We start from the raw sequence: 12,500 nt of genomic DNA on the forward strand, positions 1-12,500 counted from the left end.
GACAGGAAGTCGAAAAAGCCATGATGGTGAAGGAGAACAAATTAGCGGCGCAGGCAGCCGCGAGAGAAGCAGCTGCGGCTGCCGCGGTAGCAGCTGATCAGATCGTCAAGTCACCGTCGGACTTCTCTTGTCATAGTTATGAACTCTTCGTTGGTCAGGAAAAGGGTAACGACGATAACAACAAGGAGAAGATCAGTATACGATCGATCGAGTCTGTTAGCGAACATAGGATCAAGCAGATCAACAACAACCACAGCGCTGCCAGTAAAGTGCGGAAAGTCAGCGCCGTAAGTTTCGTCAAAGGATTTGCTGATGTAAACGTCTCTCTCGAGTATTTTATATTTATTCCCGTTCGACGTAATATTGACGTTGTATTATCACTTATTATCTGTGTATTCCTTAGTCTCGACTCGTCGTATCCGTTCTCTCGACTTCAAACCCGCTGACGTACATACATGCAGATATATAGACACACACATGCACATACACTTTCTCTCTATCTCTCTCTCTCACTTTCTCTCTCTTTCTCTCTCTCTTTTGTATTCTCATATTGAAATATATCGGAGAGAATAGAAAAAAAACAAAAACAGAAAAAGAAATAAAGATAAATCAAAATAAACTTGAAAAAGCAGATACGAGACGAGTCGAGTGTGTTATTGCCTGGATAGAGCTTGCATATAAAGTAAAAAGTATCTCTCCCATTGTTATGTAATAATTTAGCATGCTCGTCATACATACGTATCTTAACTTATAATGCCTTATTTGATTGTATATATTTTTCTTATTTTTCCCATTATCCGCAATACGTCAATCCTTTACGTTTGCGTAGCTTCCGTCCATAGAGAATCTATCTCCAAAGCCCTTAGATTCTTCGTATCGTTTGTCTTTCTCTATATTGATTCTAAAGTTGAATTCGTTAGTCGAAATCTTTTTGAAAGGAGATACGAAAGAACAGTGGATTATCAAGAAAAATTAAAAAAAGAAATCTTTCTTAGATTTTCGAAATGGATTTAACCAATCTTTATATCTCCGTTTTGTCGATGAAATAATCGTATATATATATAGATATATTTTCTATATTATCAATGTTCTAATGTATGCGTATGCGTATTATTTTTTATTCGAATGATACTCCATTCGTATAGTTGTGCTCTCTTTCTCTTTCTTTCTGTCTCTCTCCCTCCCTCTCTCTCTCTCTCTCTCTCTCTCTTTCTCAAACTTTTTATCCATTTCTATGTATATGTGTGCTTCTCTGTAAGTATTTTTTGTGTAAAAAAAAGAAAAAAAAGTAATGAAAAAAAAGAAAAAATTCTATCTGTAACAATATAATATACATATATATATATATATATTTCTACATATATCATATACGTATTATCAAGTGCCTCCTTGGTGTACATATTAGAAAAGGTTACGAGCCGTTTGGTAGGAGATATCTTTTCTTGTTTTTTTCTTAAGGTCTCTCGCGCCGCTAATGGCCAGTTTACTTATGCCTACCAGGAAAGCCTGCGGAAGGTACGTGTGTTACAACGTGTATCTCTGTCACAGCATCCGACCCGTACGTACATAATAGCACCGTACAAGAAAAGAAAAGAAAAGAAAAGAAAAGAAAAGAGAAGAATAGAAAAGAGAAATATGAGATTTATTATATAGTACCTATTCCACATCAGTCCTATCGACATTTTCTCATATATTTTCTCTCTCTCTCTCTCTCACTCTCTCACTCTCTTTCTCTCTCTCTCTCTCCCTTTTGACTGATCGACCGATCGAGTTTTTTTTGTCATATCTCGAATTTTCTCTTCTTCCAGAAGAATATTTTCTTTAATTTTCATTGGGAGCTATGTATATTCATGCATACATATATAACGAAAAGAGGGAAGAGCGAGTCCGTTTACGGCTAAACGTAAATTATAAAAATAGAATTTACTTTCTTTACATTTCTCAAGATATTCCTTGATATTGTTAATTTTTCGACGTCGAGTGATACGAATATGAATATATTTTTAAAAGTGAGAAGGGAATAAAAAAAAGAAGGAAAAAATTTTAAGAACTAAAGAAAAAGACAAAAAGAAAGAAAAAAGAAAGAGATTCTTTGATAGTTGCTTGTCGGAATATTTTAAATAATTTCTCTATGTTGATATACAAATGTGTGCAAATGATACCAAGAAAAGGGGGAATAAGAAAAAGAAAAAAAAAACAAAGTGATTCGTTAAATGGTTATGTCAGAATATTTTTAATAATTTCTTTATATGGATATATATATAATGTGAAATGAAATCTTGTGACCAATTTTTTTATCACATTTTTATTTCTCTAATATTTGATGTATTTGTTATTTCTCTCTCTCTCTCTCTCCATCTCTCTCTCTTCCTTTTTCTCCCTTTTTTCTCTTTCTCTTTCTCTCTCTCTCTCTCTTTCTCTCTTTATGCGTGTTTAACATTTATTCCAACAACCCGAGAGAACGTATGACCCGAGACACATCTAGGAAAAGTGTTCGACGAGAGAGAGACAGAGAGAGAGAGAGAAAAGCGGTGGTCCGCTTTGTTGTTATTACAGGCCAGCCTTAGTCTGCCCGGCTCACCTTTCAATCTTCGCCGGAGTAGTCGTGGGAGTCATCAATTCACGATACGGAACGGTCGAGGTCGATTCGTTGGTCCACCAGGTGGTGACAGGAAACCCCTTGTACTATCGACCTATTTGGATGCCCAGGAACATTTGCCTTATGCCGACGACTCTAATGCGGTTACACCGATGTCCGAAGAAAATGGGACTATTGTAGTGCCAGTTTATTATGCGAATCTTGGCTCGAGGCATTCATCCTACACGTCACACGCGTCGAGACTATCTTATACGTCGCATGGTGATCTTCTAGGTGGTATAGCCAGTGCAATCGGCAAACCAATGACCAAAGAGAGTCGATTGAGAAGTAGATCGGTTAGGCCACCATCGGTTAATGGTCATCTACCTGATTGTAATCAAAAATATCACTGCGTGAGTCCCATACGTATTATTGATATGATTGCGTTCAAATGTATTCCAGAAATTATTGAAGGAACGATAAAGCTATATCAATTGAAAGTTTTATTTGATAATTTTAAACTTATAATTTTAAATTAGGCCGATAATATCAATATCATTGAAATATTTTTTTGATATTCTTTATCCAATATCCGATCATTTTTATTTTTATTATTCCAATATTTATCTATTTATACATTATACATTTTCTACATTCGCATTATATGACATATTTCATGATATTTCAGGAAAGCGACTTGGAAAGCGATCCTATGGGCAAAGCGAAGCAACAAGATAATCCGTTCATCGAACCTTCTCAGCAACACGCCGTCGTCGATATGAAGGGTAAGATCGAATAAAAGTTTCATCTTTTAATGATACGAAGTTACCGTAGGAAAAAGACAAAAAACGAGATGAAGAACCCGAGAAAAAAACAAAAGAAAAGAAGAAAAATATGACATTTTCGTAAACACATTCGTAAATCGTAAATGTTATCCATCAAATTCCTTTAAGTGTTACTCTTCCACCTTGTTATTCCATCGGCCCACACTTTCGGCATACCTGTGTCATCCTCTCGTTTAATTTGTCCACCACACACCGTGTGACGTGCATACCTACACTCTCTTTTTTTTTCTTCTTTCCTTTCGCAGATGTGATGGTGCTCAACGATATTATCGAGCAAGCAGCAGGACGTCAGAGCAGAACACCCGAGCAAGGAGGTAATGACGTGCAATCGACTCGTTCGAGCAATATATTTTTTTAATCCTCTCTATTCTCTATCTATCTATTTATTTAACAATCTATCTCCCTTCCTCCTATTATGATTATCTGTCACCTTTGTCGCAAGTGTGTTTATCTTATTGTCTATCGTTCGATGTATATACCTATTACTATTACTACTACTATTACTACTACTACTACTAATATTACTACTACTACTATCACTACTACTACTACTACTATTACTACTACTACTACTATTACTACTACTACTACTACTATTACTACTACTATTACTACTACTACTACTACTATTACTACTACTATTACTACTACTACTATTACTGCTACTACTACTACTACTATTGCTACTACTACTACTATTACTATTACTATGAGTGGAAGTTATACCTTATACATACCTTGTGTTTGTAATTTTCATCCATACTGAACGGACATACAAATGCACGTATACATACACATGCACATAAACATACATACACATGCATACATATATACATACATACATACATACATACGTATATATATATATATATATATAATTTACTATATATATTAGGTGATGCTGGACGTTTCTTTGGCTGCGCGTGTCTATCTCTATTTTCTTACATCGTAGATTATATAGTATATGGATACGCTTATTCTTTTAAAAAACCGGTTATTTCAATCCGTCATTTTCTCCAATTGATTTAACAATCGAACACGCTCTTGTCTCTTTAAATGTAATCTCACTCTTTCTCTCTCTCTCTTTCTCTTCCTCCATCTCTCCCTCTCCTTCTCTCTCTCTCTCATCCTTTTTTTATCTCTTTTTTTCTTCTTCTTCTTATTCTCCTTCTCGTGTTATTATTATTATTTTTTTTTTTATCATCAATTTATACCCTACGATTCGCAAAGAAAAAATGAACGCGAGAACGGTACTATATTTGACGGGATTTAAACGATTCGAAAGTAATGTTTTTCGATATTGGTAAAAGGAGAGAATATGTGAAGTGTATTAATTTTTTTTGGGGAAAAAGAGTTTGACCGCTTGATTCTTTCTACACGGCAGGAATTTAGCGTTTATCTCGTTGCGGTTGCACGAAATATTTCAAGCTTTCGTATTACATATATATAATAGTGTGTGTGTGTGTGTGTGTGCGTGTGTGCGTGTGTGTGTGTGTGCGCGTGTGTGTGTATATATACATATATATATATATAGGTATATATATAGGGCGACTTCGATAATCATGGTATAACTGAGAAATGATTTATTTCTCTTGAGATGAGAATTCTTGAATAAAATTTTTTTATTGGTACGTTTGTATTAAAAAAAATCAATTTTAAATATTAATCGAATTCATCTGATTAAATCATTGTAAAGAATTGATGTATTATGTATATATATGTATAGACTACATAATAGAAAGATTAATAATAACTCGTAATTAAGTATTCGTGATATATTTAACATTGGGACATTATAAAAATAATTACTTTTATATTTTAATTGATTATTAGAAAAAGAAAAAGAAAAGAAACAAATTATAATTATACATTATTATTATTTAAAAATGAAAATATCGAATTGATGAATAAATATGATATAAAAATAATTCAATAATTGCTATATACGATTGTTTATACTATAAAGAAAAAAAGGAATTTATTCAAGTGATTTATATATAATCTCGAATTGATAATCGACATGACCCAAAGTGATAAAAATAAGCCTGTAGTAATAGCTTTCATGTTATTTATAATGACAGTAAATGATTTTTGAAAATTCTACAAAATAATAATTTAAAAAAGAAAGAAAATTTTATTCAAGATTTTAGGTTACCTATATTTTCTCAAAAAAAAATTTTAGTTTACTGTGATTATTATGTCATCCTGTACACGTCATTAGCTAGATTTCGTTTTTTTATATATAATAATTTACGCGCGCAAGCAGAATTTCTTTAGGATATTTTTTCCGCCATCCGCTTTTTATATTCGTCGCGAATTAAGATACAAGCAGCAGCACTGCCGCGTTTGGCTGGGTTTGCATTGCACAATTATTTCTCGTTAAGAGAAAATGCTAATAGAGCGAAATTTCGCGCGAACACTCGCCACGTCTTCGTTCAATTTTTTTTTTTCGTTTTTCTTTCTTTTTTCTTCTCCATTTCGTTTCTCTTATTTTATTTTCTATTACTCTCTTCTACTTTCCTTTATGAATTATAACTGGCACGCAAATTTGCATCATCGTTGACGGCACTGTTATTTAGAGAATTAGTTCCTCGAACGTTGCTTTTCATTCATGAATGTATTTTATTAGAAAAGGAGAAACAAGAAAACAAATAAAAAAAGGAGGAATCTCTATTGTTTTACGATTTTAAGATTGAGTATGTATTCGATGAGTTTTGAAAGTCATTTCGAAAGATAATTAATTAATCAATGTTAATGAGAACAATGAAGATTCATTCATGAACTGAAAAATAGAAAAGCATGGAATCACTTCGAATTTCTGTATTTTGCATTTGTAACGTCGAAGAAAGTTTGCTTCCTTTTTTATTCTTTTCTTTTATTCGGATTTTTCTTGTATCATTTTATTTGTTTCCCTTAAAATTATTCAAAATTCCTCGACATTCCTTTCTCAATCATTTTTGCCAGTGCCTGTTTCTTTCCCACTTTTAATCTCATCGATCGGATCATCCTCAGCTTGCTTGCTTGCTTGCTCGTCAACTTGTTCACCTGCCCGTGTAAAATTTTCTGAACAGAAAAAAATACGTGCTTGAAATACGATATCGATCAAAAAAAGAAAGAATAAAAGAAAAAAAAGAATAAAATAAAATAAAAGAAAGATTGAAAAAAGGACAAAAAGAAAATAAAAATAAAATTAAAACGAACGAAATGAAAGATTAATAATAAATAATTATAAATAATCTAAGAAAAATTTTTTTCTGAAATAACTGAAGAAAGAAACAAAATGTGTAAAAATTAAAAACCTCTTTCCCCAAAAAGAGTGGTGCCAGACAAAATGACTAACGCGCGTTACAGTTTCGACCTATTACTTTCCGACAGACGACGATGAGGAAGGGCCCACGTTAAAGGAGAAAATATTGGCCGGAGTCTTACGTTGCATCGATATCTTCTGCGTTTGGGACTGCTGTTGGCTCTGGCTCGAGTTTCAGAAATACGTATCTCTTTTGGTATTCGATCCGTTCGTAGAACTCTTCATTACTCTTTGTATCGTTGTTAACACCCTCTTCATGGCATTGGATCATCACGATATGGACAAGGACATGGAAAAAGTCCTTAAATCCGGTAACTACGTAAGTATATATATATACATACATATATATATATATATATATATATACACACTATTATTTTAACGTCATTCGAATTATCACTATTTTGGATCGTTCAATAATTGATTATTTATATCAGATAAAAATTTGCAAATATTTCGTTTTATTAAAAAATTAGATTTGTCTCATTACTGCTATACTCAGTAGCGAATTAAACGAGGCGATCGTTTACAGCTCACACGAGATAAGGGATTCTTACGTTACAAATATATATTTATATAGTATTGTATAATAGATTTAATTTAATATTCGGTGATCACTATATAATCTTTTTTCTCCATATTTGCGATTACGTATAATTCGAATTTGAACAGTTTATTTCTCGCTTTGTCACTTGACAATTAAAACGAGAAAAATTTTTAATGCCTCGGATACCTTAAACCCTAAATTTGCCACTGGTTATATCTAGTTTTATCTAATAATTTTAAATGATATAATTGAGATCTATGGAGTATTTAGTATGAATTTTTGTTAATATAAATAAAATGAAACAATTGGGGGAGAAGGCGGGTGCTGGAGGTAGGATAGAAAAGAAATAATTGACACATATAATGATTTACATCTAGATCAATAAAAAAGAAATTATATTTATATATTTTTATATTTTTTATTTATTTTAAACACTCGGAGAGATAATTGAATATAAAAAAAAACTAAAGCAATTATTTAACATTTCAACGTAGTTCTTCACGGCTACATTCGCCATCGAAGCAACGTTAAAGCTGATAGCTATGAGCCCGAAGTATTATTTTCAAGAAGGTTGGAACATCTTCGACTTCATCATCGTCGCCCTCTCATTACTCGAATTAGGTTTGGAAGGTGTTCAAGGTCTTTCGGTATTGCGATCCTTTCGATTGGTAAGTACGATCTATGAAAAATATAGATAACATGAGTCATCTCAAGGAGCAACTTCGAATCTTAATCAACGTGTATCTCGATCGATCGATCGATTTATCAAAAAAGTTTTTCATTATTTTATATCTAATTAAACTAAGTATTAATATCTTTTTATTAGGAAAATTAGTTATCGGATCTAGTTCAATATCATAATATTTAAATATAAAATATCAAAAAATGTTAATATACCGAAATTACAATGCATACATTTTTAAATCGTTTAACACTGGAATATTATTCTTTGTTCGTTTTTATAATTTTTATTTATCAGACGCGATCGCATGTATTTATTTTATTTAATTGCTTTATATATTGGAAAATTTCTCATTGTTCAAGTAAATAATAATTAATCAATCATTCGTTTGATTAGCTGAGAGTGTTCAAGCTGGCAAAATCATGGCCCACATTGAATCTTCTGATATCCATCATGGGTAGGACAGTTGGTGCCTTGGGTAACTTAACGTTCGTCTTATGTATCATCATCTTCATATTTGCGGTGATGGGTATGCAACTATTCGGGAAGAATTACACCGATCACGTCGATCGCTTCCCGGGTGGAGATTTACCCAGATGGAATTTTACCGATTTCATGCATTCCTTCATGATCGTCTTTCGTGTCCTGTGCGGAGAATGGATCGAATCGATGTGGGATTGTATGCTGGTCGGAGACGTCTCTTGCATACCGTTCTTCCTCGCCACCGTCGTCATCGGTAATCTTGTCGTACGTATTAAATCAATTAATGTATTTTAATACGATTAAGAATAATTTATTTTACACGGTTGTGTATACATAATAGTACATTTCAGAAAATCATCGACGATTTAAACGAGGACCGTTACATCCTTCTTGATGATTTATTACCTCTGACGAGTATTGGTCTTTCATTTTTTTTTACAATTTAATTTAGAATAGAGCGATAATAATAAATAACAATAATGATAATGAATTAATTAGGAAGTAAAAAATTTGAACGTTTTTCAGAAGTTTGTTATTTTTCTCGTAAGCGAGAATACCGAAGTTAATGTTTTCGAATTAGGATCGATTTCTTTTCGTTGATTAACAATTAAAAAAAGAAAAAGAAAGAAAGAAATGGAAGAAATCAAAAAACAAAAAATACTTCGAACCATTGTTCCAGTTCGAATTCATCAATTTTCAATCTATGAAAATTTTATTAACAGGTGCTGAATCTCTTCTTGGCCCTGTTACTGAGCAACTTCGGTTCATCTAATTTATCGGCGCCGACTGCAGACAACGACACGAACAAGATCGCGGAAGCGATCGATCGGATAGCACGTTTCGTTAAATGGATCAAGCGAAATGTCCTTTACATTGCTAAGTTGATGCGAGCCAAATTCACCAATCAGATATCCGATCAGGCGCCAGGTGAGGGACCGTCCAACAGTTGGAAAGAAGGTTTATATCCAATCAGATCGCTTGCTGTGTGCGCTGTGTAGTTCGTGGCACTGTTTTCGGTTCGGCTTTTTATTACACTCATCTCGGTCAAACAAAATGTCAGTCGACGTTTTTTTTTTCCTTTGGTTGATTTTTTCTCACCGAAACGATTTAACAACAACGAAAAAATAATAAGTCAATAAGAAAATACGCGCGCCATCTTTACTCTTTGTATAAAAGGAAGATCGTTGACTGACACGTTTTTTCGTTTATTACGCAAATTCTTTTTCTGATTGTTTCGCTATTTTTTGTTTTTTTCTCTACAAAATTACTTTCGAATTTCCGTGGATTTGGATTAAGATTAAAAAAAGGATAAAAAAGGAAAAAAAGGAAAGAAAGAAAGAAAAAAACATGATCGAATCATGTGGGTGGGGATTTGAAGAAAAGAAAAAAACTCGTGAAAACGCAAGAAAATATTTATTAATTTTGCTTAGCTATTTAGCCGCCTGGCAGTTATATGTTGCTTCGCTCGTTATTTTGGGTCCGCGTTTTTCGTCCGAAAGGTATCATAATAAATATCAAAAACTATGAAACAACAGCAGGAAATACGAAGATTGGGTGGGTGATCGAGTATGACTCGAACTCGGCGAATGGAAACAAAGGATCGTTCGATGATCATCGAGCGATATTATAGATCGCGAAAGTACGATTATATAGAGGTAGTCCAGTTAACAGAAATGTGATATCGATAAGGATGTAATTGCATTATAATTCTATAAGAAAATTATACCTATTTTTATAAAAAAAAAATCTTTTTAATAAGTGTTCACAAAAATATTCGTATCTATTCTTTTCGAAATTAAATAATTTGTTTTTTGTAAATCGGATTGAGAATTCTCTGAAATTTTTAATGTATCATATGTTTATTTAATGTATACATGTTTAGAAAAAAAATGTGAAACCAATTATTTTTATAAAAACAAAGTAGTGAAGAAACGAATAAATTTTTTCTTTTTTAAATTTAATGTCTTCTATTAAGTCTTTATAACAAGTTAACAAATTTTTTGATAAATGTTTAACCAGATCTATGAGATACTTTTGTGTTCATTTCTTTGTTTTTCTTTTTAATACAAATTTTTGTTAATGATGAAAATAATGAGAATCTTTATTTTGTATTTTTTTTTTATTCACTATCAAAATGAAAAGTTAATCTTCATAAAATTCTTCACGAACCTTATATAATATTATGGAAGAATTTTATATCGATATAAAGTGATATTCTTCAATTAAAAGAAAATATTCGAATATTTTTGTGAAAAACGGAGAAAGAAAAAAAATAATTAAATATAATATAACTTCTATAGATCATTTAAATATCTTATCAATATCACTAAAGAACTATGTAGATTATGGACTGTTATTAACAGTCGAAATATAAATTGAAGCTTCACTCGAGCATCGCAAGGAACACGAAAGTCTCGAGTCGATGCTCTTGCATGCTGAAATTGAAAATGTGATTTAAAAAAAAATGAGAAAAGAAGAGAAACGCTCGTCGATCTGTTTTTTTAATTTCCTTTCTCTCTCTCTCTCTCTCTCTCTCTCTCTCTCTCTCTCTCTCTCTCTCTCTCTCTCTCTCTCTCTCTTTCTCTCTCTTTCTCTCTCTTTCTCTTTCCCTCCCTCTCTTTTTATCTATCTCTCTTTTTTTTACTTTGAACTTCTTCGTCAATAATAATTACCTATATTGTTTATTGCCCAAACGATTTGAATGATTAAAAAAAAAGAATAAGAAAAAAAAATAAAAAAAAAATGATCAAACATAAAAAAAAAAGAAAAGACAAGTAGTTCATCGAACGACGCACGTTCTTTTCGAATGCGAGTCTCCTCGAAAGAAAAAAGGGCGGGTTAGAGTTTTTATGTGACTGTGCAGATGGAATTGATCGAGATGGGGACCTAGATCTTGCAGATAGCGATTTGGAAGGTTATAGAGATAAGAAGAGTGCGAAGGAGTTGAATCAACTCGAAGTAGCCATTGGCGATGGAATGGAATTTACTATTCATGGTAAGCGTATCTTAATATCTTCATAATATAAATGTCATTTATGGACGGTTGGCATGACATTTATGTATCGTAATAAAAAAATAGAAATGAAAACAAAAAAAAAAATAAAATAAAAAGAAACGGACTAGCGAGTATAATTTTTCGGATGTTACTATTTCTATTTTTTTTTTTTCGATCAAAATCGTTAAACGTCTGATCGATATTTTAAATAAACGAACAATATTTATAATGAAATATCCGTATATAATATATAATATTCATACGTGACGCTACTAAAATAATATCCATGATGATCTGATGCAACATTCACGTAATCCATATACTTAATTATTTATACCGACCTAACAATATTCGATTTATATAACGACCGATTTATTTTTGTAAAATATTTTCTGTTCGATTAACAAAAATATGGAGAAAATAAATAAAAGAAAATAAATCTTCGGGATAACATCAATTGTAATTATTCTTTTTCGAAGGAGATCTGAAGAACAAATTGAAAAAGGGCAAGCTCTGTATGAACAATACCAAGGTGATAGGGAATTCGATAAATCATCGAGACTATAGATTAGACAACGATTATATTAATCAGAACGAAGAGGACACGATTAGGTTGGTTTCTAATTATCTGTTTTAATATCAAAACGACACTTGGAATTTTAATATGTTCCTCTTTCTCTCTCTCTCTCTCTCTCTCTCTCTCTCTCTCTCTCTCTCTCTTTCTCTCTCTTTTCCCCCTCCCCTTTTTCTCTTTTAATAGTAATAAATCGTATGGCAGTCATAAGAATCGACCGTTCAAGGACGAAAGTCATAAAGGTAGTATGGATTCGTTGAATGGTGAGGAAAAAAAGGATGCCAGTAAGGAAGATCTCGAGCAAGACGAAGGTAATAACAAACTTTAATGAAGTTTATTAGAATATTTTTAATATTTTATACGAAAGAAAAATGTTATTTTAGATTTAGAAGAGGAAGGTGATGAGGGTGACGGTATAATGGAGAGTGAGATAATACATGCCGATAAGGATCCCATAAATTCCGATTACCCAGCTGACTGTTGTCCAGA

The 12,500-nt window shown here is 32.3% G+C and overlaps 1 protein-coding gene across 16 annotated transcripts in view; it reads left to right on the plus strand.

Annotated features, from left to right (window-relative positions):
* Positions 1-12,500, plus strand: part of para (sodium voltage-gated channel paralytic) — a 57,107-nt gene that overhangs the window by 30,658 nt on the left and 13,949 nt on the right. For 3 of the 16 annotated variants that reach the window (XM_085656152.1, XM_035882357.2, XM_085656154.1), the window contains 13 exons: positions 6-287; positions 1,459-1,515; positions 2,557-2,991; positions 3,267-3,363; positions 3,669-3,737; positions 6,775-7,049; positions 7,772-7,945; positions 8,356-8,706; positions 9,165-9,399; positions 11,306-11,437; positions 11,917-12,049; positions 12,198-12,322; positions 12,395-12,500. The exon at positions 12,395-12,500 is cut by the window's right edge and continues 157 nt beyond it. In XM_085656152.1, coding sequence (XP_085512278.1) covers positions 6-287; positions 1,459-1,515; positions 2,557-2,991; positions 3,267-3,363; positions 3,669-3,737; positions 6,775-7,049; positions 7,772-7,945; positions 8,356-8,706; positions 9,165-9,399; positions 11,306-11,437; positions 11,917-12,049; positions 12,198-12,322; positions 12,395-12,500 — 2,471 coding nt within the window. The remainder of the gene's footprint in view (positions 1-5; positions 288-1,458; positions 1,516-2,556; positions 2,992-3,266; positions 3,364-3,668; positions 3,738-6,774; positions 7,050-7,771; positions 7,946-8,355; positions 8,707-9,164; positions 9,400-11,305; positions 11,438-11,916; positions 12,050-12,197; positions 12,323-12,394) is intronic. The other 13 variants (XM_035882366.2, XM_085656156.1, XM_035882371.2 and 10 more) reach the window with 9 other exon arrangements.

The sequence above is a fragment of the Vespa mandarinia genome, chromosome 3 (assembly GCF_050613455.1).
Source record: "Vespa mandarinia isolate Hongniang chromosome 3, ASM5061345v1, whole genome shotgun sequence".
Lineage (NCBI taxonomy): Eukaryota > Metazoa > Arthropoda > Insecta > Hymenoptera > Vespidae > Vespa > Vespa mandarinia.